This window comes from Malurus melanocephalus, unplaced genomic scaffold (assembly GCF_030028575.1).
Source record: "Malurus melanocephalus ecotype Western Australia unplaced genomic scaffold, MMel_1.1 scaffold_922, whole genome shotgun sequence".
Taxonomy (NCBI): Eukaryota; Metazoa; Chordata; class Aves; order Passeriformes; family Maluridae; genus Malurus; species Malurus melanocephalus.
This window is the reverse complement of record NW_026624154.1, coordinates 82236-109761: the sequence shown is the minus strand read 5'-3', so window position 1 is coordinate 109761 and position 27526 is coordinate 82236. Positions and strand designations below refer to the sequence as shown.

At 43.8% G+C, this 27526-nt stretch overlaps 2 protein-coding genes and 2 long non-coding RNA genes across 8 annotated transcripts in view; 2 read left to right on the top strand and 2 right to left on the bottom strand.

Moving 5' to 3' along the window:
• Positions 1-1408: 1408 nt before the first annotated feature.
• On the bottom strand, positions 1409-8211 carry VSTM5 (V-set and transmembrane domain containing 5). 2 transcript variants are annotated; one of them, XR_008966604.1, is made up of 5 exons: positions 8046-8211; positions 4714-5043; positions 4487-4627; positions 2806-2935; positions 1409-1656 (listed from the first exon to the last, which is right to left on the bottom strand). XR_008966604.1 is itself a non-coding variant. In XM_057386153.1 (4 exons), the coding sequence occupies exons 1-4, from the start codon at positions 8128-8130 to the stop codon at positions 2892-2894; spliced, it is 600 nt and encodes a 199-aa protein (XP_057242136.1). In that variant the 5' UTR covers positions 8131-8211; the 3' UTR covers positions 1771-2891. The 2 variants fall into 2 exon arrangements, 1 of the variants encoding a protein (XP_057242136.1); XM_057386153.1 differs by lacking the exon at positions 1409-1656 and having other exon boundaries at positions 1771-2935.
• LOC130585588 (uncharacterized) lies at positions 7522-18868 on the top strand. Of its 2 annotated transcripts, none has more exons than XR_008966605.1 (3): positions 7522-7834; positions 17864-18020; positions 18807-18868. It is a non-coding gene; the product is annotated as an uncharacterized LOC130585588 (long non-coding RNA). The 2 variants fall into 2 exon arrangements; XR_008966606.1 differs by lacking the exon at positions 7522-7834 and adding an exon at positions 8239-8594.
• Positions 17706-25734, bottom strand: LOC130585587 (high affinity choline transporter 1-like). Its single transcript, XM_057386155.1, has 8 exons — positions 25152-25734; positions 24001-24114; positions 22281-22436; positions 21642-21790; positions 20991-21134; positions 19872-20025; positions 18795-19012; positions 17706-18364 (listed from the first exon to the last, which is right to left on the bottom strand). The coding sequence occupies exons 1-8, from the start codon at positions 25327-25329 to the stop codon at positions 17843-17845; spliced, it is 1635 nt and encodes a 544-aa protein (XP_057242138.1). The 5' UTR covers positions 25330-25734; the 3' UTR covers positions 17706-17842.
• LOC130585589 (uncharacterized) overlaps positions 24112-27526 on the top strand; it is a 31161-nt gene continuing 27746 nt past the window's right edge. For all 3 annotated transcript variants that reach the window (XR_008966609.1, XR_008966608.1, XR_008966607.1), the window contains exon 1: positions 24112-24280. This is a non-coding gene — a long non-coding RNA (uncharacterized LOC130585589). The remainder of the gene's footprint in view (positions 24281-27526) is intronic.

The following is a 27526-nucleotide window of genomic DNA, read 5'->3' as shown; positions in this document are numbered from 1 at the left end:
AAAGACACCACCTGTGTTGCAGAAGGGCAAAGACTGCATGTTAGCATGAAAACATTTGTCAGGACTTCTAGGTGTAGCTGAGAAAATAATTTTATAAAAAGAAATTATTAGAGGCCTGTAAGAATCTATTTTAGTGTTGAATACATAGGAATTCCTAATTTTAATGGAAAACAGGCTAATTAGGCTTCCAACAGAGGTACAGTCTTGAAACTTGGTAGTGCATCTTTCAAATATGAAATGACAACATTAGTGAATGATTGAGATCTTTACAATTGATTACCAAAGGAATCTGGTGTATTTGGAAATTTCTTCAATTAAAGTTTAAAAGTAAAATGCCTTAATCCCTTTGATCATCTAGAATGCAATAAATATGCTGATGTTCAGCACATACTTTACAAGGACAGTAAGAACAGCWATTAGTTTCTGAATTTTGACTGTTAACAACCTTCTGTAAGACTAAGTGCTCTAGGGTAGCAAGAATCTGCTACAAATAGTTCAGTCTCCTGTTCTGCATCTCAAATATACTGACACTAATAATGCATATTACCAAACCAACTGTTTTACCAAGTTTTCAGGAAAAAATGTGAATATTTTTTAAGCAACATTACCTGTGTATAGCAAGCATGTTAAATTGTGGGTATGATTTTTTTTGTGAGGAATTGCCTATAAGGAAAGYTGTATACAGGCTTACTGTCCTGGTTGTTTTCACTGAATAGTTTGAGTCCCTGTGGCTCATGCAGGATATTACTGCCCAAAAAGGAAGGTTGGCACCAGGTTTGGTAGCCAAGGATGGGTGCCTGAAGTTGCAGTGATTTTAGCCAAGCTGAAAAAGACAGAACAACTCTGCTAATTGTAAACTTCTTTTGTTGTAGTACATGAATTTTAAGTGTTCATTTCCTACTTTTGTCCCAGCTGTCAAATAYTGTAGTTTAAATGTGAGTGACCTCTGCAATCACAGCATTGCACTTGAGTGGTCATGCATGTCTGGACAGGTTTCCTGACTTGCTCTGGCAATTGCAGAGTTCAGTGTTAGCAGGTAATAGTGGCTTTGTGTGTGCGCTGCGCTTTTTGTACTTCCAAAGTAAGTCTGGCAGAGCACGTGCCACACGTTCMGCTCAGCCTAATCACTAGCTTCACATTCAAGGTATAAGATTTAGGGCACAAAAAAAAACAGTTTTCTATATGCTATAAGTKTACTTCACCAAGTAATTCGAGCTTGGTGATTGAAATAGATGMACTTATGGTTTCCCTGTTGTCAAAGTTTTGTTCACTCAAAGATACACAAGATTGGTAATGTACATTTAAAGCAAAGAATTGGAATAGTCTTCACTTATTGTCACTTGTCTTTACTCTATTTGAGACTTCTTTTATTTCATTTCTCACCTTTTTTTACCTGTTCTAGATGCAGGAAGGAGCAAACAGCTGAATCTGGTATCTCAAGTGATGAGTGGGAGAAAGGCTCGTTGTATTACAAATAGGTACCTTAATATGGGATGGCTTAAAGGTGTTGTGAACAGGGTGCTTTGGAAAAAAGCTTGTTCGGCACCTACCTGCATCATTRTGCACTTGAGAAATTCTCGGAACATTTTTCCAAATGGAGCCCATAGTACCTCTGCACTTGAGTATCCCAGTCCCTGACCAGAGGGAAAGYATGTCCTGTAAAAGGTTTTTGCAAACAAGTAAGATGAAGTGTGAGCAGCRTAGTAACAGCAGTTTGACTCAATCAGCCATGTGGCAATCTACAAGTACAGACTAGTCCATGGTGTCTTCCAGGTTCAAAGTTTATTTAACACTTCAAAATTCTCATTACAAAAGCAAAACGATAATTTGGAACTTGGTTAATTTACTGCTTTCTCACTGACAAACACAAATGTTTTTCCACCCAGCAGATATGCAGGTGAAGGATTGCAATACATGCAATGAGATTCAAGAAAACATYAGTTGGATCACTTCATGTTTTCTTACAACATATGGAAAGCAAAGGTGGCTTCTCAACWAGAGCAATTTTAGAAYTGTATTTGTAAATWGTGTATTTCAAGGTAATGTTTTTTCTTCTCAGGTAGATTGTTCATCACTGGGCTGAGTTTGCAAAGGACTYAACATCTTTCAGAACAAAACTGTTTAGTACTCTGCCACCCCACCCGTGTTGTGTGTCAGTATTTTATCTGACCCCTCTAATCTTTACATAGTGTCTTCTTTAGTGCCCTCTCTGCTCCTTGTATAACCACCTGCTCTAGTAATGTCATAAAATGTGTGTTAACATCCATCCTGGGGCAGTGTAAACAACTGGAAACACAAGTGGGAGAACTTTGACCAGCTCAGCCTTCTTTCAAAGTCAGTTTWGTCTCATGGAAAATTGCAGTTTGTCTTCAGAGCTTCAGAAAGTGCTTTGTATCCCAAAGTTCAGCATAGGTGCAATAAGCAGGATTCAATGCTTGCAATTAATTTTTTTATGTAATACTGTAATTAGATATTTAATTTCTTATGTTGATGGATGCTAATGACCATTCTGTAATAGGAAACTTGCTGTATCCAAAATACMGGTGTCCTTCAAGATCATGATAATTTCCTTTATGGGTTGATCTTAGAGGCTTGGTTGGTWGTTTTTAAGAGTGGTAGAGGCTGTAGATTTTATTAGCTAGCCACAAAAATGTGTTCATGCTCAGCATGAAGGCATACTTCTTTTTACTTTGACCTTGACTGGCACAACCAARAACTTTACAGGTCAAAACAGTGCCATCAAACACTGCTGATTTAATTACTTTGCAAGTCAGGATGTTTCTGCAGTCGTCACAAACATTTTACCTTCTAGGTTTGTTCTTGCTTTCTTGGCCTGGCCGATACTTTCTCCTGAGGTAGAATTGTTATTTTTGKTATGATACAGTCCTTGGCTAACATTCAATGGTTTCCAGTTCAATCTCTTCTGTTGTACTTGCTGTAAATAAAAGGATATTGTTATTGATTGGCAAATGGATTGGAAGGCAGACATTCCAAAATTAACTGTTCTGTGTTAATAGTTGAGATATTTTAAACTTTTTAATAATAGCTCAGGCTTGCTCATCTACAATTAGGTTTTAAATACTTTTTTTCAAAATATTGAACTGCATAAAGAGTCCTCACAATCTTTAGTGACAGCAGTTTCTTCCAGTACAAGGCTAAAGGTACTATGAAAACTAAGTTCACGGGGCCCATTCYTATACCTCCCTTCATGACTTCTGAAAGGAGGGCTCTTCTGAGGCAGAACCGGGGCAGAATTTAGGTGTTGGCTTCATACCTTGTCCTGGGAGATCACATGGCAAATTTCTAGAACTGTGGTTTTTCTGTACTCTGCCACAGAACTGTATTCAATTCAACTCTGTGGGAAGGTTGGCTTTAACTGGAGGAAGAAACTTTATCTAAAAAAAACCAGTATATTCTGGCATGATAGGCAAGTTTTCAGTAGCTACAAAAAAGCTTGTGAGTGGTGTGTGCACCATGGAAAGAGCAGCAGCCCTTAAGAGCTGTAGGTGAGCAGCAGAAAGGAAGAGGCAGCTCAAGCCAAATTAATTTCTTCTTGTATAAGGTTTTGCAGAGGTGACACAAAGGCCATGAGGTTTAGGATGCTTGAATGTCTACATTGGTCTAGTAAAATACTGATAGCTAGGCTGCTTGTTGTAATGTAACACTTACATAAGAAATACAAAACTTTTACCTCCTACAGGGCAAGAAACCACTAGCAGATCTGCACTTACAAAGGAGGGAAGTAAACACCTGAAATATTTTGAAGTGGTAAAATRAAGTGGTAATAGAAACCTCCCATTTCAAAGACGTGCCTCAGMGCTTGATCTCAGGTCTGTAGCATGCACCTTGTCTTTCTGCCTAGCCCAAATATCCCTGCCTGTGGCTTGGACATTTCTGCTTTAATATGTCCCTTTAGTGCAGCCCTCATGTTCCCTTGACCACCTTTTGGTGACTGCTGTCTTYAGTGTCYGGTTTTGATATTACCTGGTGTTTGYTGGAGTCTGCAACTGGATCAAAAGTGAGGACAGATGAAGAGGGGGTTTGAGAGGAGTAGGAAATGCAATCCTCTATGAACTGAGGTGGGAGCACTCCCAATGATCATTGGAGTATTATTCCCCTAGGATACACCCTGCTGGAGTGAACTCTGATAGAGTTGCTGATGTTCTTGACTTTGTCTCCTGCCCTCTGATGGGGGTGTTATTGCAGCTCTGGCCTTTTCTSCCCAAGTTTTGCAATCAGCAGTGTTGGGAGGTGTTTTATTATTTCTGATATGAAACGTATCACATAACTGTCCTGTGGATTGTTCTATAACTAGACACCTGTTATTCAGTTGCCTCAGCATGTAAAGAGTTAGAAGAGGATAACTGATATGAGCCCTTCAGTCTTGTTTCTTGGTGGCCCTGTTTAACACCTTTAGGGTACAAATTCTAGGATCAAATTTCAGGCTTGAAAATCCTACACCTTGACTGCGTTTTTAGAGAGATACCTGTTAGTTTGTGTGTTGTCTTCTTCTGAAATAGATGCAGAGATTTATTACACARCCACATGAAGCAGATTAGAATGGCAGATACTGCAGCAAGAAATGCAAAGARAACTGCTACAAAATGCAAATCTTCATAGATAATCTCTGTAGGGAACAAGGAAAAAAATAGTATTATTAAATTGACTACAAGCAGATTGATGTTTAAACAAGAGGTCCCATCTAGTCTGTACCGTAAACATTGACTATGATGGTGCCGTAGGCATTGGTTCCATGCTCCTCTGTTACAGTGACAAAATAGTAGCCGGCRTCTCTCATGCCCACATTCCGAAGCTGTATAGAGCCATTTTCAAACGTAGTCACTCTGTCCTTGTAGACTGTGGATATGTTGGCGTAATTCCCACTTCTCCACTCAACAATGCTAGTGGTGCCCCAGCTTGACACATGCTTCCACTCAACGGTGGCCACGCCTCGGCAAGAGTATTCAACAGAGAGGAGGATGTTCTGTGCCACTGTCGCATTGATGTTGGGTTGTGGGACAACCAAGGATACTCCTCCAGGAGCTGAAAGACAAAGGAAGGTGATGAGTCTGGAGGTGATGCTGCACCARTTGTTCAGGGCAGGTTGGGACCTCTGGGTCTTGTTGATTCATCYTCCCTATCTCAGTGGCCTGTTTTAAGAGTGGATAGATTATGCTTGGCAGTATCTTTTTCTTTCTGCTCTCTGTAAAAGTAATGTACATACTTGAAGACTAAATACACATTTTTAATAGGTGAGAGCAAAAATGCTTCCACCATAGAGGATCCATAATTGCATGTGATTGAAACATTGTTTAGATGTTTTAATACCCAAACAGAAAGGGGTTTTGCAAGGGTCTTTTTGAGTAAATGTAACGTTTTCTGAAAACTGAGCAATATTCTTGTGTTCATCAGTAACTGTCTTTCTTTAAAAGTCCTGCATTTTAATGGAAACTTTAATCTCCATGTCCAAGGAAACCTATCATACTAATTAACTACTGTCCCCCCAAAGCAAGAAGTGTAATAGGGATAAGTATCTAAAGTCTTGGCAAGAACTTTGTTCTGTTTTCAGGATATGTAAACAACACTGGAGACAGCAGTTTCCTAAAGGCAGCCAGTTATAAGCCAGTGCAGATAAATCACATGTAACCAAAGGTTTGCAGTTTCATGAGAAGCCAGGGACTTCATGTTCCTGATGATATCTGGACAAAAATGCATATAAAAGAATATTTAATTCTCACCAACTTCCTCTTGATGTGATTACAGAGCTGTTCATGACACTGTAAAACTGAGCTGACGGCTTAGTTTAATGTGTAACCTGCAGTAATTTCTGCTTGCATGTGGGTGTTTCTGCATGAAGAGTTGGATGAACACGAACACCAGCTCACAAACATGAGTCTTAAACTGGCATACATTTTTTGTTTTTATTAGTGGCTTGTTTAAGACCCTTGGCTAAAGACTGAAATCCTGCTATCTACCTATGACATAAGGCAGATAAAGCACAGAGTAAGTAAGGCTGAATGCCTCTTCCCGTTTTGGCTTGGAGCAGCTCACCTGCTCTAGTCCTTTACTGTGGAAACAGCCTGACTGCATGAGCAGAACGAAAACAGTAATGCTGAGGTGCAAATGCCTGTGGGGGAGTAAGAATGAGACCCTCAGCTACACCACACAAGTGCAAAGAAACCCGGGGATGATCCTGGAGGTTCTGCAGAGTCTTGAGGGATAAGAATGATTAAGAAAGGCAAAGGATAAAAGGTCTCCAAGGCAAAGAAATTAATTWAAAAAAAAWMTTARAATAAGAAGCCTCCATGGCCAAAACTCCATAGCCACCACAAATGGAAGAGATGGGYGAATGACAACCTGATTTAGTTGTATTTGGAATCTGTAGCAGGATTGACTAACTCTGCTGGTCAGGGTAAGGTAGGAGAGCTCAAGAAGCCAGTTCAATTCCTAAGCCCTCACCTATGGGACCGAATAAGATCTAGGCTTTTTCCCAGATAAAACTCCTGGGCTTCCCCCTTCATGAGCATTGTGATGCTGCCCAGTACCCCTGCAGGACCATGATGCTTTCCAGGCAGCTCAGTGCATCATCCACTGAGCTGTGGTCTACTGTTCAGCCTGTGTGCAGGGGAGACTAACCAGAGCTGTGAGAACAGGGTTTGTGCCAGCTACTGTAACAGAACAACCGAGAACCTCTGGTAATCCCTGCAAATTGTTCCAATTGTTTTCTGCTCCATGTGTTTATTTAAAGGCCTTTCCCACTGTTTCTGACTGGACAGGAGYTGAGTGTCTCCCCTCAGTGAACCTTTTATGTTTTTATAGAGGCTTTGTTTTGGATATGTGGTTACAAAGTAAATGTGAAAAAAAAAATCAAAACATTTCCATTGAATGATTTGCAAACATTGTTTTGTCCCTATCTGGCATGCAAAGCTAAAAAAGGCAGTGCAATATCTGACCGTTCAAAAATATTTTCAGTAGGCAGTGTGCCTGGATCACCTGAACCGGTCTGATCCAAAGAGCTGCCCCAGGTTGGAGAGCAAATAGCACACCCAACTGCGGCACCCCACGCAAGGCCACGGCGCTCTGCTGCTTGCAAAACCAAYCCCTTCACACCCAGGAGAAGAGGGTACCGGGGCTGCCCAGAGCACACTGAGTTTGCTGTCCTGGCACGCTGTCCTACTCCAAAGTATTTGCCTGGCCAAAAGTCAGAATGGGAAGTGCGGCTCTGTGTACCAGACCGAGCCATGGCAACGCAGCTGGACCTGCAGTGTGCTGGGCAATGAGTGGGGAAAAAAAAAGGCTGGCAACGAGGGGCCTTCACACTGGAGGTCTAAACTGGGGGAACAGCCTTAAAACGGGTCACTGAAACCCTGGGGACTGGTTTTCCACCCTTTGGTGTCCTGCTTGTATGTCAGTTTTGATGGTGGAGAGCAGTGACCAAACCAAACTCACTGGTGGCACTGACACCCCAGTCCCCAGGTGAGGGTGGGGTTGGCAGCAGCCCCTTCAGCCCCCTCTGGGAGAGGAGCGAACGGCTCTCTGCGTGTTGCCCTGTCCCCGCTCATGCCCCGTGGGGTGCTGGCTTGGAACCCACCTTCCCACTTCACCGCCGCGCTGACCCGAGCTCGTCTCCCTCTCCACGCCTTGGCCCTCGGTCGCTGGAGAAGCAGCGGGGGAGCGGCGGCTGCTGGGGCCGTCCCCGCCGGGAGCGGGCGTGGGGCGCTCCCCGCGCTGGTCCCGCTCGGCTCCCCYGCTCCCTCCGCGCAGCAGGAGCGGGGACGAGCCTCCGCAGACCGTGCCCAGATTTTAGAGAGCAGCGATGCCTGCCTGATTCTCGGTACGTCCCGTCCYTCTCCCCTCCCCACCGCTCCCGGGCGTCCCGGCTGCGGACGGGCTGGGCAGAGCGCTGGCCGCGGGCGGGGGTCGGCGGGCGCTCCGCACCGCCCCTCAGGTGCCGGGCGCTGGGGCTGAACCGGGGCAYCGCGGCGAGGAGCGGGAGGAAAGGGCCGGRGGAGSGAGCAGGGAGACGGACGGAGTCGGACACTTACTCTGCAGAGCCCAGCCGGCGGCCAGGCAGAGGGTGACGGTCCCCACGACAACTCCCCGGCCTCGACAGCCCCGCAGCGGTCTCATCAGCGGGAAGCCGATGCCCCAGGGCTYGCATTTAAGTGGCTGGGCCGGCCGGCGAGGCCCGACCCCGGGGGCTGCCAGCCCCAGGCCTCTCCCTCGCTTCCCTCCCTCCTCCTCCTCCTCCTGCAGCTCCYGCCGGGGCTGCTCCCGGCTCCCCCCGCACCGGCCCCCGGGCGCTCCCCCGCCTCACACCCCGCGATCCTCCGATCCGGGCTGGAGATGCAATTGGCTGAGGAAGGGAAGGCGCTGCCCGGCCGCCGGCCATCGCCCAGCCGGGAAATGAGCGCGATGGGCGGCCGCGGGGCCGTGCAGCCCTGCCCGGCCGGAGCCTGGAGCCGGGAGCCGAGCCCGGCGTCCGAACACTCGACCGAGGAGACTGGGTTTAGGAGGGATTTGGAATCCGCAAGGGAAATTTCCCTTCCGGTTATTAAGACTTTTTTGCTCCGAGAAGTCCGGTGATGCTGCAGGTGAGACTGGATGGGGGTGTGTGTATGTGCGGGAAGAGAAGGGGGAGCTGGACAGCAGCATCTCTGTGTCACCATCCCAATGTAGCCAGCACATGCACCAGGTGCTCCTCTTTCCCTTCTATCGTCATCCAGAGGAGGTCCCCAGAAATGCTTCTCATTCTTTCAGAAAGCACGGGACAGTGTGAGATAGTGGGAAATATTAGAGAACATGAGTATCCCAATCCTGAAAGTTCATCCTTGCTCAGAGACATCGCTGGAGATRGCTACCAGACGCCATATAAACCCCAAGAGAGCTGCCCCTCTGAGCAGGAAAAAGAGTTACATGCCCGATCAGCCCTTTTGCAGAGTTTCCATTCTCTTTCTTGTGTTTCTCTCTCCTTAAGTTTTCTTTAGCAGTGTGTGGATTAAAGAGAGACACTTCAGCGTGCTGCTCAGCACAAACTCCTCAGGGTGGGTGGGAGGAAAGGGCAATCACCCAGGTGACAGGGACAGCTAGGATCTGCTAGAGAGCCTGCACTGAGCAGCCACTCCCACACTGCACTGTATGGAATGGTGCGGGTTTCCTTATGTRCTGGCTGTGTGTGAGGAGCACAGGTGAGTCCCACAGGGGTTGGGGTGCATCTCTTGGCACTCAGGTGAAGGGGCAGGGAGAGGTCAGTGAGGATGTACTGCCCAAACGTTTTATCCACGTGGGTTTTGCAGCCTGTCATGGTGCTGGGGTTGCCTGAAAGTGTGTTTGCACTCGATCTGCAGAGGCAGGACATGAAGTGCTTCCCTTMCATCTCGTCTGTTTGAGCTGCTCCTGTGCTTTGCCAAATCCCCTCTGCTACATCCGGCCAACACTGTGCCTGGGTGTCCCTGCTGAAAATGTAATTACAAGAAAAAGTGTGCAGTCCTTCCCTTGGGAGATTCCCACTGACAAAGTTGCTTCCTGATCCTGTTGTTTCATGGTATTTTTATTCCTCAAAGCATTAAAAAAGTTCTCATGGTGACATGACATGATGTCATTTTCCTTTTTTATTTCTTTCATCCTTTATTTAAGCTATTTTTGAGCTCTTGGCCCAGTGACCTATTTTGGCAGCACAACATATGAGCTATATCYTCATATAAAATGAATTGAATCTTGCATATTTTAAATGTAGCATACTGGTTGCATTGAGTAAATGCACTCACTTGGAAAGACAGATGTTAGTAAAGAAATGGAAACCCAGGCTTGGAGCTCCTCTCAAATTTTGGCAGTTTTGGCTGCCATAGGTCAAACGTTCAGTCCTGTGACCAAAAGGAGTCCTGTGTTTGTGTTCAGCATCAGTAATTAACAGCAAAGAACTTTTGAATTCTTTTTTTTAAGARGAAAACTATAAAATATCTAGGGGTTGGGGTTTTTTAAATATAACCTGCACCTCAATACATGTCACAAAATGCCCAGCATGAAGAAAGCATTTAATCGAGCTACTATAAACCATATTTGTTTGAAAGCTGGCTGGTTCCTCTCTCCCTGAGAGCCCACTGGAAGCAATGCTTCCTSCCTCTGTGCTGCAAACATCTCTTCTGCAAGGAAGGAGGTTTCTCTTAAGCAGAAGATGTGAAACAGCAGTGATGAGTGAGTGCTGGATAGGGTGGGGGCCCACTGACAAGGCCTGGAGGAGTGTGGCCACAGGGAGCTGTACTGTAGGGGCAGGTGTTGAGGGCCATGGGGTACAGCCCTATCCACAAGCRACTACAGAATCTCTGGGCTTTAAGGAATCATAGAATCATTTTGGTTGGAAGAGATCATCAAGCCAACCATTAACCCAGCATGCCAAGTCCACCACTAAACCGTGTTCATAAGCACCACATCTACACATCTTTTAAATTCTTCCAGGATGGTGACTCTACTCCCTGGGCAGCCTGTTCAAGTGCTTGACAAGCCTTGCAGAGAAGCAGTTTTCAGTAATAGCCTCTGGCATAACCTGAGGTAATTTCCTTTTGTAGGGATGATAGTTGTGTCATTGATTAGAAACCAATCTAACTGAATTAAACCTTGATGCTTGACCCCTCTGAGTCCCCCTGGCACCTGCCTGCCTCCCAGCAACCCAAAGGCAGTGGGGCATAAGCTTCAGCAGRTATCTCCTGCTGTTGGGCTGGAGTTTGAACAAAATGCTGTGGACAAGCTGATGTGTGGATTGTGAGCTTTGGTGCTTGGGCATCAGTGCARAGCTTCAGCAGGGGAGCTGTTTCTGCCGGGTGTGAGTGAAGATATGCACCCTGTCTGGAATCCTGCCTTCTGCAAGGATTTGGTAGCTAACTCAGGGTAACTTTTCAGAAAAGCCAGATCAGAGTGTTATTCCCAATTTTACTTACCTTGGCTTATTCATGCTGTATTTTCCTAATGAAKTTTTTTATCAAAATCCTGTCTAGCCACATTCAGATGAGGCTAATGATATGCCACTCTAGGTTGTAGGTTTTTCATCCATTAATGCTGCTCTTCTGGTTTTATTTTTCTCTGCTTGTCAAACAGCAGTTCTAGGAATCATAAACATATCAAGCAATATAACACACACTGTCAGAAAATTAGGTTTGCTTTGTTTAACTACAAAGTGGCCTTAAAACCAGCCTCTGGGAATGACTTACAAGATCTGAAAAAGATTTGGTTTGCCATCCCTATCCTTCTATAGGCATCAGCAGATTTTGCTATRTGCTCAGTATTTTATGTTTTCCTTCCCCTTCCCTTTGCTTATTTCCATTATTTTAGGTGGGGTTTTTTCCCTTTCTTTTCATTGCAAGATGTGAGACAACAGTCTCTCAAGTTTGTCTGGAGGGCCTGACTTCTCTTTCTGGTGCCATTAATAATGGAATAAAACCACATTAACAATTGCAACAACAGCCAGATAGGAGCCAGAGAGCTCCTTTTGCTCTCTAATRTGCTGCATGAGTACATGGAAGTGCTTTATGCAGAAGGTTTGCTTTTTTTCCTCACTTTTTTGCTTTGATACCTTTTTTGGATTTGACCTTGTCTTTTGCAGAAGAAAAGATAAAAAACSACCAGAGTTAAATATTCAAAGAGATTACACACCTGAGATAACTCTTTAGAGGTAATTTCATCCTGCAAGAAATAATAGGAGAAAACTCAGCAAAGAAATGTTGACAGGGACTGCAGGGCATTGCATCCACCTGGTCAGAGGGCTGCAGATCCTGCTCACCATTGCCTTGGGATGATTTTGGTTGATGGTGCAGTGAGCTGGAAACAGCTGGCAGAGAGCAGGAGAGAGCTGCAGGCTTCCAAACCAGTAACAGAAATGTGTACCTGGCACAGGAGTAGTTGAAAAATGGCATCCTGCTGGCCCCTCCTCTTTTACATGAGGTTGGTCATCYAGGCTTAGCTTATTGCAGTCTTCTGGAAGTGAGAAGAACATTTGTTGTGTAAAAACATTCCTTCCATTTGTATAAGAAGAAAAAATAAATTCAGCATTTGAAGTGAACCTGGCTAAATCTGCACTTTGTATGTCAGTCGTTTCTTTGTGTCATTTTTTTTTTCCAGCAGAGGCACAGTACAAAAAGCTCTGTCCTCACCTCAAATCAATCAATAGCTGTAAGARGAAAGACTGTGGGCAGTTCTGGTCTGTTAGCTCTCCATTACTAAAATAACACAAGCTTTTTTCATCTCAAGTCTTGGGATGCCCCAGGTACTCAAGCCTGTTTACCATCTCTGATTTGGTCACTGTACAAAGTTGCAGGAGTACTGATATGTACAGATTGGGTGCCAATGTAAGTAAAATTTGACATAATAATTAAACAAAGTAATAATTGAGAATGATTAAGCTGGTCTAGTTGAAACGGGTGATTTAAATAYTCACACTTTATTCTCAACTGCACTTTTTATGTGGATCACCTGAACCTCTCCAATTCATTTGGCCCAAATTTGGGGCAGGGCATTTACTTTGACCTGTCCTGTCAGCACAGCTGTGCCCTCATGTGGTCTAAGCTGTCAAAACTAGAACTCTTTTTCCTATCACTGATGAGGCTCTCTCTGGGTTGCTGAAGCACCAAGCAGGGGCTGCCACAGGGTCTCTCTAGAGGGAGAGAGCATTAATTGATGCTCCTCGCTGCAGACAGCCTCCTTTGTGCCAGTTCCCATATCTGGACACAGCACCTGCAAGGCAGCTGGGAATACAGAGCACTGAAGCAGATTGAATCGAGCCCATCCAGCCCTGCAGAACGACTGCTGAAGCATGTCAGGCATGTGGCCTTTCAGATAATGGCTGTGATTGAGCAATGGTGGTGTAATTATGGTGTCTCCCGTGGAAACAAGTATGGGTAACTCAGGGCAGTCACAGTTCAGACCCTTGCACAGGCTCCGTGGGTGATTTCCCCTGGAGCACCACAGATATCACAGCACCAGCTATACCTTGGCCTCATGCCCCACCCCAGCCTATGTGTGTGGAGGACTTAGGAGCTGCTGCCAGCCCACCAGAGATGGAAACTTCATTGATTATTCAGTGCAAGATGAGTAGGTGGCTGCTGGAGGAGGTCATGCAGCACCATCACTGAGAGAAGAAGGCCTTCCCTCATCTTTGAACAGACARCTTGAGGTCCAGTATACAGAGAGGATCCACTTTTGGTTCAGAARTCCAAGCCACACTTTGGTCTTGACTTCTCATTGTTGAAGTTCAAGGGTGGCAGGCAGGGCTCTGAGCAATGTCAGCATTAAGGTAGAAGTGGCAGTGGTTACCTCAGTGGTACCTGGTTGCTCATCTCCAGCAGGGGTGGGRGAAGTAAGGGACAAACAGCGTCACGGGGATTTGTCAGTCTGAACTCTGGGTTGGACGTCAGAKATCCTAGGGCTGCACTGAATGGATTCCTTTTAAAACAGAGGATAACTTTCAGAATAGCTTCCAGTTTCACYACAGCATTTTCAGTGATGATGAACCGCCTCAGTCCCTGCCAACTTGCTCTATTTAATGGACTTTACATTTAAAATGCTTAGCTTCATTTGTAGTCTTAATTTGTCTAGTTTTAACAGATACTGGATGTTGTCATAAACCCTGCTTGTGGGAGAAATAAGAGACAAARCAGCAGGAGCATGCTCTGGGTAAAATTGATCTCACCTAAATCTTGACATTGCTTAGCGTAGCATTGAGGACAACACATCCAACAGTTAGTTTTGGACTGTGATGCACTTGATCTGTCAGTAGACACCTACATTGGGTTTTCCATGAGCCCACMCTGACCTGCAGCTCATTGGACCAGCAGAGCACACAATGTGGACTGCTCCTCACTGCCCACCCAGTCACTGTAAGGGCAGTTCCTTAGCATAATGCCAAGAATCAACCTCACTAGAGGTTCTCATTCTGGATGATAGTTTCCTGCATGCAATTGCTTTTCAAACCTGTCAGTTAGCCRGTTGTTAATCTACCWAATGTACATGGCATTGRTTTTGTATTGTTCTTCTTTCTTAAYTGAATTTCTCTCTCTAATACCATTTCAGATGTTCTGCAGATGAACTATAAAAATGTCAAAGAAAAGACAGTGGGAGCCTCAGGGTATCTCAATGGATCCTGCTGGCTCAGGCAGCAATAGAGTGCTGCCTGGATGCTGGTGTTTGCTGCTTTAAGTAGCAGYTGTCTAAGCTGAGAAAAGTTAATGGAAACTGAAACCCTATGGAGTTATTGGCGTGGACACTTCTRAGGGTCAAAGGAGGTAAATCCACATTGGAGAGATAAACTGGGGCCCTCCAGTGCACAAATGATTTTTTTTTTATAAAGGAGGGAAAGAAAAATAAGGGAATACTGTAACCCATGAACAGAATGTCTTTGTGGGAGYTGGGTCATTATCCCCCATGCTAGCAAACCTCAAGGACCTTAGCTCTGCTGGACTGGAACAACGAGGCATTTCAGCATTAAAAATAGGACAGRATTACTTTTATATTTATTTTACTTGCAGCTAATTGCTTTCAAAACTTTGTTCGACCTTGATGAATGTTTTCTTTTTAAGCTTGCTGGGGATGTTCTGAGGAGAGTCATATAAGGATGGAAAACCGTAAACATTCAGCAGAGTTACAGTAATTGTATCTTCWCCATTTTCCTCTCTTCACACAAAGCAGAGCCTTTTCAGTGGTATGAAATTTAGGGAAGTTTTGGAAGGGCCAGGTATGGCTGAGCATGCCAGATATCCCTGACAGCATGGAGACTCTCCTGTTTGAAGTCTGTGAGTTTCTATGGTGATGCTGGGTGGTGACATAGTGGTGATGGTGACACTTTTGGCAGTGTCCTTTGCTGCTCTCTCAGGAAGCTGTGGATCTATTGCCTGCCACGCCAAGCCCATTAGCACAGAAAGGCTTGAAYGTCCAACTTTGGGTCTCTGCAGGGTGAAAGCAGGAGAACTTGAGCACAACAGCATATCGAAAAGGCATCTCCAGATACAGGCATTTGCCTGTCAGAGCTGCTGTGTGGGATGGATCCTGTGCTGCATCCTAAGCASTGTGGCCAGCAGGGTGAGGGAGAAACTTCTGYCCCTCTGCTCTGCTCTGATGAGCACCTGCGATGCTGCATCCAGCTCTGGGGCCCCAACACAGGAAAGATATGCTGAGTCGGTCCAGAGGAGGCCACAAAGATGATCAGAGGAATGGACCACCTCTCCTTTGGAGACAGTCTGAGAGATTTGGAGTTGTTCAGCCTGGAGAAAACTCCAGGGAGACCTCATTGYGGCCTTCTGGTGCCCTTAAGGGGGCTTATGAARAGAAGGAAAGGGGACATTTTATATGAGCAGACAAGTGATAGAGCAAGGGGCAATATTTTTTGAATGAAAGAGAGTATTTTTAGATCAGATAATAAATTCTTTACTCAAAGGTTGGTGAGGCACAGGAACAAGTTGCCCAGAGAAGTTGTGGGTGGAAGTGTTCAAGTGCCTGGAAGCGTTCAAGGCCAGGTTGAATGGGGCCCTGATCAAACTGACCAAGTGAGTGGTGTTCCTGCCCATGGCAGGAGGATTGAAACTAGGTGATCTTTAAGGTCCCTTCCAAGCCCTTAACATTCTGTGATTCTATGGGCAGGAAGCAGGATGATGACCTTGGCACAAGGACATCAGGGTTTCTGTCTCATCTGGACCATGCAGCAGATTTGTGCACTGGTTCTACTGAAGCATGTTAGCTTTGGTGTGCTCCACACAGYGGGATGGACAGGTCCCCAAACTAGGTCACCCCTGAATCTCTCAGGGGAGTATGCTTGAATCAGCATAGAGCAGCTGTGATTTACGAGAGCCCTGTTCTCTTGGTAATGACAGCTTTGGTGCCTCCCTTGGCTAAACACAACCTCACACACTCCCACTCACATACCWGCCGTGTCAAAGAATCCAGTGGGTGACCACCTAGGGCCACAATCAATGCAATGCTTTTGATTTTTAAATCAGTTTTCTCCCCTTTTCTAGACACATTATAATTAATATTTCATGGCAGTCTCTAGAGGCACAGGAGAGAATCTCTGGTCTTGGTTTAACCAAGTGTATCAACAGGAACTGATGTGCACAGGAAGGTTGATGTGCCCAAGTGCTCACTAACACTAGTGCTAAACATAAGGTTATGTGRTATTTTTCTGATGAGGAGCAGATTCTCCACCTTGCTGAAGATGGATATTTAAAAAGAGGTGAATGATCCCCACTGGCAGCAGTCATCAGAGCCATATCTAGAGCGCAGGGCTGACTGTCCTCCTCCCAAGCTGCGACACTTTCCGTGGTACTGTTCTGAATGTCCCATGGCTCCTTGCTGAGCTTGCTGCAGCTGTGCATGGTGGCACCAGCAGAGTTTCTCACCTTGTGCGTGCACATCCTGAAAGTAAATCACAAAGCAGCATCTTGTTTTCACCTCAGCAGCTCACCTGGCTGTGAGGGTTCCTCTGCTATGGGTATTTTGATTATGCCGGTAAACATCTTCCTTCCATCAGTGCCAGGTGTTTCCACTSACAGCAGCTCCCACAACCACTTTGGAAGGTGAGTGTGGTTCCTGCTGGCTGCTGTGGGYGGATTGCAACTGACCCTGGTAAAACACTGCACAGCTGCTGAGGGAAGTTTAAAATGACAGCAATCTGTGAGCCATTACTACAGAATCCTCCTGAATCTTTAATTCAGCTCACATCTTAATGATCCATCTCACTGGGGCACATTATCAGTCCATCAGACTTCAGGCTAGAGTCCAAACTCACTATTTAGCTGGGTTCCTTGTCTTCCAAGCCATTAAAAATTTATGCAAACAAGGTACTGGGAGCTTTTCTGTACTCATCTGTGGAATGAATCTTTTGGGATCTTGTCTTCAAGGATTTTGTGTCCCTGCAGGAAAGTTTAGGATCAGTTTCAATCACCTTTCTGTCATCACAGTCCTCTGACTTCTCAAACAACAGTTTGTGTGTCTAACATAACATCCTATCACTGTACTGGGGTAAAACCTTGACACAAATGATTTACAGGTATTTTAGACAAAATTAATTCAATCGTATCTCTGGCACCTCTGTTTTTATGTCTGSCTGAGTTTTTGTAAATAGTGGCTACGTAAAACTTTCTTATTRAACAATGAAGGGCTGCTACTTCATCTTCCTCATCTGCTTCTGCCCTAACAGKTCGTATAAGAAAGGATGTCTTACACATTCTCAGGCTGTGAGATCCACTGATTGATACTGCAGTGGGGASAGATGGGCAAAGATTTTGCAGTACAAAGAAAAGGTTTGCAAAGCTTACAAGGAATGGTGCAGAACTGATATTTACTGATGGACTGCCGTGGCGGTTGCACTGCTTTCAGTAATTTGTGTTTTCAGAGGTTCAATGTGCTCCCGGGGATGATTATGATTATGCTAAAACCCTCACTGTGTAATGGAAACAGGTCTACTCACCTTTTTTTTTTTTTTTTTTTTTTTTTTTNCCAATCTAACAAACATTAATTTGTCTCATTTGTGGTGAGGAAAGTATGTGACTTGGGAACACCCTAAGTGTTGAAGCAGGATGTATGGTTTTGCTTTCTGGTGAAATACCAGGGGCACCTCGAAGCRCTGCTGGGGCCTGAGGTGTCCTGTGCTCACTGCCACAAGATTGTGCTCCATCACCATGTGACTTTGATCACTGCTGACTTCAAACTCATACATTCTCCTTGGATGAACAGAATGCTTCTTTATTTCTCTGTGAGGACTTTAAACAAATCATTAGTGGAGAAAGCAAAGGATAGAGCAATGCTGTTTGTGCCATACTCAAACTGCTGAATGCACTGTGGCTTTTCAAAGGAAGCCCCACATTTAATCGTTCTTCTCTTCTAGTGCAGTGGCTGGCAAATGCTCCTGTTTCTCTGCCTGCTGCAAGGGGATGAGGATGCCAGTTCCCCCCGTGGTACTGCAAACATCCCAGCTGTGAGGGAGGAGGTTTCTCTGAAACAAAGYCTTGGCCAGGTGTGAAACAGCAAGGATTGTGCCCAAGGTGAGAAGCATAGTGAATGTTTTAAAGGGGAAGAGCTGGCTGTAGGTGCCRCTCTCCAGGGAGCAGGGTGGGTAGCAGATGATGGGGGGGATGCTGAGGGTAGGCTCCCCTGCCAGGAGCCTCAGCAGGAGCCCAACCAAGAAGCCAGCCGCTGATCCATAGGTGTTTGTGCTGGGAGCAAAGAGAGCACAGCAGAGCTGGGGGAAGAGGAGGGCGTACACCAGCTCCCCGCTGAGGAACCAGAGGTCGTACACAGAGCTGGAGTAAAAAGCCAGAGCAGCAGCCCCAGCCCCAAACACCAACATGGAGGTCCTCATGGCCCACAGCACCTCTGTCTCTGAAGCCTGTAAAGCAGAGATTGCAGCATTACAGACCCAGCATTTTCTGGCAGGATGGCCAGCACTGCCCTGGCCTGCACTGGTTCTTGCCAAGCCCTTGATGCTTTCAGGCACTATGTGCCACCAGCAGCCAGGCAAGGCAGGCACCCCTGGAGGTGCCCTCTGATTTTAATGGTCATGGTTTTATGCTGTTTCCATTAATATCTTAGTCCAAATTTTATAACAGTTATGTTAGAATGRGCAAGGCTCGCCAGTATGGGTATTGGTTCCCGTACCAAGATTATGAACACCCTGGCTTATATTTGGAGCTCTATCTCMAGAAATCAGTTCTGCAGCTGAAGGACACATACCTTCAATCACAGACTGGTTTAGAAATGGCCTTGAAACAAGACTGTCTTTCCTCACACCAAAACTGCTGAATGCTGCAACCAGGTACCTTTTTCCTCAGGATTTTCCTGTAGATATTGTGAGCGAACATGGAGCCAGCGGAGAGGAGAGCTGAATCTGCAGAAGACATTGCAGCAGCAGCGATGGCTCCCAAACCAGCTATGGAGATGTATGCTGGGCAGAGATGGTGTAAAACAAGYGGTAGTATCATCCCTGATTCCCCTCTCTCAAATGGACTTGGAAGRCCATAGCTTGTCTGATTCCAGTCTTTAAAACAAAACAAGGAAAATTCACAACAAATTCTTTGCGGACATTTCTGCTGTGGTTGAAGTTGCATTTTCACAGGGGCGAGTCACAGAAGGGCTAAGAACTGACATCCACTCAGTGTTCTAGGACTTRGATTGATTTTTTGGGTTCTTTTGTGAACTTTTGTGATTCCCTTTAGCATGCTGCAGCTCCCACTAGATCAAAGATTTCCCTTTTCCTCAGCAGCATCTGTAGAAATAGCTGTGCACTGTGTGTTTCCACAACTGGGACTAAAGCTAAAGGTCAACCTCTAGACACTGCTCATGAGAAGAAGGGAGTTTTGCTCTGATATCCCTCATGATGGATGAACTCATGACTTCAACTGGTTTGCTTAAATGTTCAATGATCTACTTTAACCCTTGCTCCCAGACAACACAGGACTGATCCCCTGCGTGGAGGCTGTGATCAKTTTACAGAAGTGGCGTTTACAGGGCTGAACTTTTTGATTCCTTCAAGTGAGAACCTTATTAACAATCTGTCATAACGTTGCTGGGTCTTACATGTCTAAGGCATTAACAGAAGGCACCATAAAATTTCTTCTARAATAGGATTGTACAGGGTTTTACAGAGTCTGCCTTCATCTTTCCTCAACACAAGGTCCAGGAAAATTCATTTCATCACAAGAAAATAGCTTTTAATAGGTCTATGTAAATGCCTTTAAGTAGATGTGCACTGTACCTCTGGTACAGATCACCTATCTCGGTGTCAAGGGGCACAGGACTGAGTAATTTGAGATCTATATCAGGACTCCTTTGGATCCCATTTTAATGACTTTTGCTGAAACCACATTGATTACTCAGAGAGAAACGATTTGATTTACCTGTTGATGCTGCGACTGCGCCGATGAGCACCGAGGGGATGGCCATTGCAAAGCACCCGAGTCCAGAGAGGTAGGAGATGAGCCTTGCCTGTCCTGTCGAGGCAGCAGAGAGCACCCTTTGGAAGTAAGTCTGCCACGGGATGCTCCCAAGCACCTGAAACATTCTTAAGTTACCAGTGGTACCCTCCAGGCTGCTGGCTGCTGTAGGGCATCATCCATAATAATCTTTTGTGTTATCGAATTATCATTTCAAATGCATAAATGGTGCCCAGCTGTAACTCTGGAGGTTGATATTTCTGATAGTTGAGAATTAATTCCCTTTTCCTTTGTTTTCATTGTGATGGATGTGAAGTTTTAATGAAAACAGGTTAATGGTTTGGCAGATGGAGAAAACTGAAAAATGGTTGCTTGGAATGGTGAATGAGGCACAGAAGAAGGGAAATGAAAGCTTTTCAGGAGTGTGACTTTTGTAAATAAATCTACCCAAAATAGCTCTTTTGCATTTAAAATGAAAAATAAAAGCATAATTTTCACTTTCTTAGCACACAAAATTAATCAGATAAAATCTGAAGATCCTGTCCTCACCAAATAAGCTTCTGTGTATCAYTATCAGTTTAGTAAGAACAGAACAACCTCCTGTAGTCTTGGCTGTACTGGTAACCCAAAAGTTGTGTTGTGCTGTGGAGCCAATGACACTGTGCTTGCTGATGACCTGCAGTAATGTTATTTTTTTTTTTCAAATAGAGGAAATTTTATATATTTATGTTAAAAGCACACTATTAAGGCCCGAAGACCAGTGTCTCAAAAGGTAGGAAACTACTCATTTATGTGCCAGGAGAGGAACTGGCTGCCTGGATGGTCTTACTCAAGAGGTGTGTTCCTCTGTGTGGGTAAAGGATGCAATGTCCCTACTACTTCTTTTCATCCCACAGCTGAGTCTGGATCTCCTCAGTCTGTTTAGYGTGCTGCAGGGGGCTGAGAGAAGGTTTTACACATCATCCAGYTCTGTCAGCTGGCCTTGTGATGCAGGGCTGCTGGCTGAAAGAACCCACAAACTTTCCAGACTGAAGTCCCTTTACAATGCCTACTCCCAACCATTTGTCCAGAAATACTCCRTACCAAGTAGAAGAAGTCATCCAGCCACCTTCCAAGATACTGTTTTTCTATCTTCCCAATCCAGGGGTCTTGGTAAGATTGATGGGTTGCTGTATAATAAATACTTTCTGTTGCAGAGTTCACCAGGGCRAAGGGGATACAGATCCACTAGGGTAGAAATGGAAATAGTTAACCATTTTCCCAGTGTCCATGTTCTTGGAGAACAGATATTTAAATTAAGGTAGATGTAGAATGGAGAGTTACATATGATTAAACCCAGACTTAGAATTTTCCTTTCTCTCCCTTCCTTACACTAAATCTACACGTTTTGGTTCATGGAATCATCAAGAACATGAGTCTGTAATTCMGGTCAATTGGTCCTTTCTGTAGACAGACTCTCCATTCAAGATGTTTCTGGACAARTTCTGCAAACTTCACTTTTGGGCAGACCTTTCTGTGTTCACCCAGCAAGGCCAATGGCTYGTGTGAGCACTGTTTGAAATGCATAAGGCACAAAGACTTATAAAGATTGTAAGATTTTTCAGGAAACCTGTTCTCCTCAAGAGGACCTATAGGTCAAGGAAGTTATTCTTGGGTCTGAGACATGCTGAAAAGCAGAGCAGGGTTTTCCCATTTTGCTAGAAAACTGGTAATAAAGAAATGTACAGGACTTGCCAGGCTGAGGGTGATGAAAACCATCTGGATGACATCAGTGTAGGCAACAGAGTAGAGGCCTCCCAGTAGAGTGTAAAGTATGACAGTGCATGCTGAGATGATGATAGCCCAAGAGCCTCCAACATCCAGGATAACCCTCATTGTTGCTCCTGCAGACAAGGACAACAGTCAAGTATTTAAGACATATTTCATATGTGCAAAATAGAGAATAAATAAGGACATGTTATTCCTGGGGTGCCAGTACAAYATACTGTATGAAAAATGCAGTCTGCAGAGAGGGTGCAGAGTGGAATCTTGAGAGAGCCCACGTTTCCTTCCTGCTCTTACTGCCACACTTTGCTGCATGGCATTGCCAAAGCATTTTGCCTTTTTATATCTGCTGTCCCACAGGCAAGAGGAAGGTACAAACTCACATTGCCAGACTTCTCTGTTATAATATAATGAAGATATAGCACTGTCATTTGTTTTAAACCTAGAAACATTATTTCCAAAAATGAGAAATGCTTGTTCCTCTCACAAAAGGAGACATGAAGCATAACTTTCCACAGCTTAGTCCAGAACAATTCCCAAATGTGTATTACACTTTGACAGTCATGCCTYGTGATCTTTAACAAATATAACAGGAAAGCAAATAATTACCCAGGGATGCCAGGATAGCTGCAAACCAGAACACCTCTCCTAGCAGTGGTGGGATGAAGAGTAAAGCTCCCATCATGTTCCCATAAGTTTCTTGAAGGGGGTCCGTCACTGTCACATAATTCTTGGATCTCATTGGATTTACAAAGAAGATACCACCTATCAGAAATTAAGGTCATTTTGGTAGAATTTTGCATGTTTTATATTCTAGGGGAAAAAAAGGTGAGAATAGTATGGTATTTGGGTATCAGACCCACCCAGTGAGAGTGGAATTCATACATAATGGACACCAGAGAATGATGCAGCCAACCAGACACTGAAATTCACTTGCTAATTGTGGGATTTTATCATTTGAGAAGTCCCAGGTTATAAACGATGTCTTCTCACAACTGACATATATGATCATCCACTTYTGGCACACCTACATCTTTCTGGAGTGCCTACTGGAGGCCAGGGAGGACATCTTATGGCACCCAAAATGGCATAAAATACCTGTGTGACTGTAACAGGAACTTAGTTCAGTGGACATACACATATAATCTGCTCTCCGTCCCCAATGACCTGCCAATCTGAGACAAAGTTTTCTGAAATGCATCCTGTGGAAGATGTCAGTAGGCAGAGTGAGGCGTTGAAGACTCACATTTGGATAAAAGGGAGGCAAAGTTGTGTCCTTGGTCATGTGATGCAACCTGTTGATACATGGTCCTTTTCTGATTACATTTTTCATTTTGGTGGCCTCATTGTCTCTTCCCAGAATTGTATTGTTTGCACATTGAGCAGAGTCCCACCCATCTTCATCTGAATATTAGACTTCAGATGTGTGGCCGTCTCATTAAAACCAAAGAATACCTATTGTGTCTGACCCTRAAGCCAGCAGGACTGCTTGTCTGGGCACTACTGACCTGAGCAAAGATTGCAGGATCAGACCTGCACTCCTCAGTTTCATTAGTAAGAATTACTCACATAAGCAATACTGGCAATATATTTCCAAGCCTGATTCATATTCACGTCAGTTGGAYTCTTTTCTTTGACTTGAGAATAAAGGTTATTGTTCTTTTAGAAATTTGTGTGTAAGGTCTGCACAGGTCTCCTTGCTTTCATCATACTGTGCCCCTGAAGAGTTATGGTATAACACAATGTGGCCTGGAAGCAACTTTGGTCTTGGCAAGAGAGCTGAACCTCAGCACGAGCCCAGTAATTCTCAGGGTTAGAAAAGGCAGCTCAGGTATAGAACACTGCACACTTAACTCAGTATCGACAAAAATGACCAGCTATTAAGTGGGATAAGTTGGATGTGTGACACATTCATCCTGAGATGAGAGCACTCAGGAAAATGCATTTTAGTGGAAAAATCAAGATACTGTTGTTTCATCACACAGAAATTCCAAATTAAAAATTAGATACCAATACTCTCAATAGTCTGTGAATTAGAGACCATGTGAAAAGAGAAATATGCACATACCKACACTCTTCTAAATTCTTAGATAAGATTTTTGTCCTATAAATTGCTACAAGCAGGCAAAACTCTACACTAGCTCCAAATTACCCTAACTTGTTATGTTTCTGTTCAGAGGACAGCATTATAAATACTTATTCTGGATACATGGGAGACTGAAAAAACAAAACTGCATTTAAAGTGTACACTATGTTCTGTTACATATCTTACTATACTCATATGATATATTTTTAAATCTTACATGTCTTAATTACATGAATTATTTACCAATAACAAGGGACAAGGCAAATCCCACAGGTGCCTGGACCCACAGTAGTCCTTTTGAAGGCATGTAGATGATTTCAGCTGTGCCATTGATATATGCTCCTCCAACCCAGGTGGCTGTAAACATGGAAAGTGAAAAGGTCAGAATTGAGGCATGTATTCTCAACTAATTCTGTAGAGCACTCTGAGAGTTTGTAAACATTTTTCTCACACAAAGATTTAATCACACCTCTATTTTCTTTGCAGAGTTTCMTCCAATACAGAGATGTGCTGCTGACTACAGGTAACAGTATTAGAATCTCACTCTGAATATTTTTCCAGCTTCAAGAATGGATATTTGTGTGCGTGTATGGAAAAGCCCAATCTTTAAACATTTAGAGGCAATTTGAATATTGTTATTTTAAATTACATTTTTTTTTCCTCAGAGGAAGACTTTTGCTAGAGGAACCAGAATTGCTTGTGTAGAATTGCCCTTTTTCAAAAGCATCACTTACAGGGTCTAAGAAAATASACRTTAGGGAAAACAAATGCAGAAAYAGGAAAAYAYAGGGAAAACAAGCAGACATTGCRGTAMGATAACAAACCTGCRACAAACAATGGCTTAAGTGTCTGAGCCAGGCAAATGCCACTGGGGGATGCCTTTACAAAAAACAGGTCAGGGAAGCAAATTTCAGATTGTGCCAGGTTCAAGGAGAGAAAAGGAAAGTTGAGGGACGCTCGTTAAGAGAGAGACCAACACTCACCATGAGTGACAATTAATTCCACACAGGACTGGACTTTTCCATCAGTAAAATTCTTCTGTTTGTGTTGGGTAATAGAAACTTGTGGACAATTAAGACCTCAGTCCTCCTTAATGAAAATTGTTGCATTCTTTTTTCACTCTTAAATTAAACTCTCAACTCTTAACTAAACTTTTAAATTAATTTCTTYAGTTTAAAAGAATCTACATAAACATTATGTTCTGCTCAGTCTGAAGAGGTTTGTAAGAATCCATCCCAAAATGATTCATGAAACCATACTCCTTTAAAGTCACACTTAGGTAAAATCTAACCTGACATTAAAGGAGTTCACTTCCTTTGAAAGAATAGTCACCCAGATCTATGCAATACATATGTTTTAAGAAGAGTTTTTAAAAGTCTTTTAAGAAGACTTACCTGTTGCAGTAAACAATCCAATGAAAACATTTATATTCCTGCCTCCAACCATGGCCATCTCTGTTGAATTTGTGTTCTGCTGATCCTTTCTGCTTTTCCAAGAAGCCCAAATTCCAGTGGCTAAAGTTAAGGTAAAAAATACACTCACAGATACTAAGCCTGGTATATTTAGAGCCATTTTCTGTTGCTTAATTTAGATTATAGAGAGGAATAATGGYGTGATGATAATGTTCTTTGATTGAGTATACAGTTGGAAAAAACAGTAAAAATAGTGGTGCCTTGCAAAGAAACTTCTGAGTATTTCCTGAATTTGGCAACAAAAGAAGCAGTTGAAACAGAGCAATAAACCCCAAAGTCTGGAGAACTGGATGCAGAGTCTAAGTCTTCAGAGACAAACTGGCAATTCTGCAGCCTTTCCCCTTCTCCAGTAGATATCCAATCTTATCTTTACGAGGAGCAGTGATTAGGAGCATAGGAATTAGTGTTGATATGCATAATGGAACACTGATGTGAGGGGTAGTCCAGCTTTGGCTTAAARTAGGGGAAATGTTATATTTTGTCTGCTATGAAATGGTATAAAGATAATCCATCTGGGTTCTAGGCACAAGGCTAAAGCAGAAGATAGGGCTAAGAATTCGTCTGTTGGAGGTTAACTGAAGTAAACTCTAAGTAATGATCAAAATAAACCTAGGAAACAGTAAAATATTTATCATTAACTGGTGGAAGGAGCTACATGATGACACTCAAAGCAAGCATTGGAAACTTGTAGGAAAGCAAGTGGTGCTGGACTCTTCAATGAAACTATAGAAAATATACAGACTTTTTAAAACTACTGTGTGAAGTTCCCTGTAAACAGAAATAATCCCTCATATATGCATCAAGGAATTAAGTTGGTTACATTTATTGTAGATATGTATTTTTTTAGCTGCTCTGTTGGTGCTTACCATCTGTCTACATATGGCTCTTTATAATCAATTCTACATAAAATCCGCCCCTTTTAGGGTGCATGTATGACTTTCCTGGATACCTGTGTTCATTTGTGGAGTGGGTAACTCCTTTCCATGGGGAAATCTCAGATGTCTTCTTCTGAGATGCACTCTGAGTGAAAGGGCAAATGTTTAGGAAGGTTTTCTGCAGTGCCATCTCCTGTAGCTGTGCATGGAGATGACGGTGGCACAGGCTGAGCGTATCCCATCAGCAGGACATGGTAGGAACACACAGGGACAKAGGTGATGGCTGTGAGAAGGAAGGGGGAGAAGTGCAGGAGCCCCATGTTACCTGTGATATTTGTCTGTGCAAAGGGAAATTAAGGTTTTGGTAAGGTATACAGTGTTGTGGTGGGAAGACTCTATAATAAGAATTTTAAAAGAAGTGAAAATTAAGAGATGTAAAAMCATGACAACCAGATGATTGCTTAACCTACCTTAGGAGAAAATATTCCTTTGCATTTATAACCAAATGCTATTTTAACTGAAYAATGGCTTTTAAATTTTGCCCAGTTATTCAAGTACAAAAAGGGACCCTCTGCATTTTAAAGGAACATTTTTTTAGAGTGGTAATTAAAAACACTCCCTTCCACCTTAAACGAACCTGCTACAAGATCCTAGAAATTGCAGCTCCATTGTCAGTGGCCATTGCAGCTYAGTTGCAGAGCCATTGGTTCCTCTGGTTTGCCTTCCCTGCTCAAAATGGGTGTTTTCAAAACTTTTAAAACACCGTACACATGCTAAGTTTTTTCTGTGAGTAAATGTCGTGCAGTGTATTTCCCAGGCAGGAATGGGAAAGGTTGAAAATGCACGTGGCTGAGGGGAATGCATCTGGGTCTCAGCCTGCTCTGCAATCAGACACTCCTGGGAGGACACACCTGACCTTGCACCCTTCATGTGAGGGTCAGCTAAATTTAGCATGCCCAAAGAAAGATTGGAATTTGTTCTTTGACATCTGCAGAGAATGTCTGGACTCACCCTACTTTTTTTCATCTCTTGGGAAAAAACACAAAAAAACCCATAGGCATAAAATTCTCCCGGGAAACTTCATTTAAAGACCCAGAGGGATGGAGGGCAGATGTGGTAGGACACAATATAAATKAAAACATTACATGATGGGATGAAGGAGACTTAGAGAAAGAGGACGGGTTAGGTAGTTAATCTGACTCTGGAGTGGTTTTGCTGATATACAGTGCAAGGAAGAAGTATTGTCAAAACACGAGCTTATACCAAGAGGACCAGTTCCTCCCTGAATCTGTTGTACTCTTGTACCATTAAATGAYTCTCAGCTAATGCATCTATTTTAAGGGAAAAAAAACAAACAAAAAAAAAAAGAAATCTCACCAATGAAGAGATTTTTGAGGTGGGTGTCAACCCCGCTCATGATGG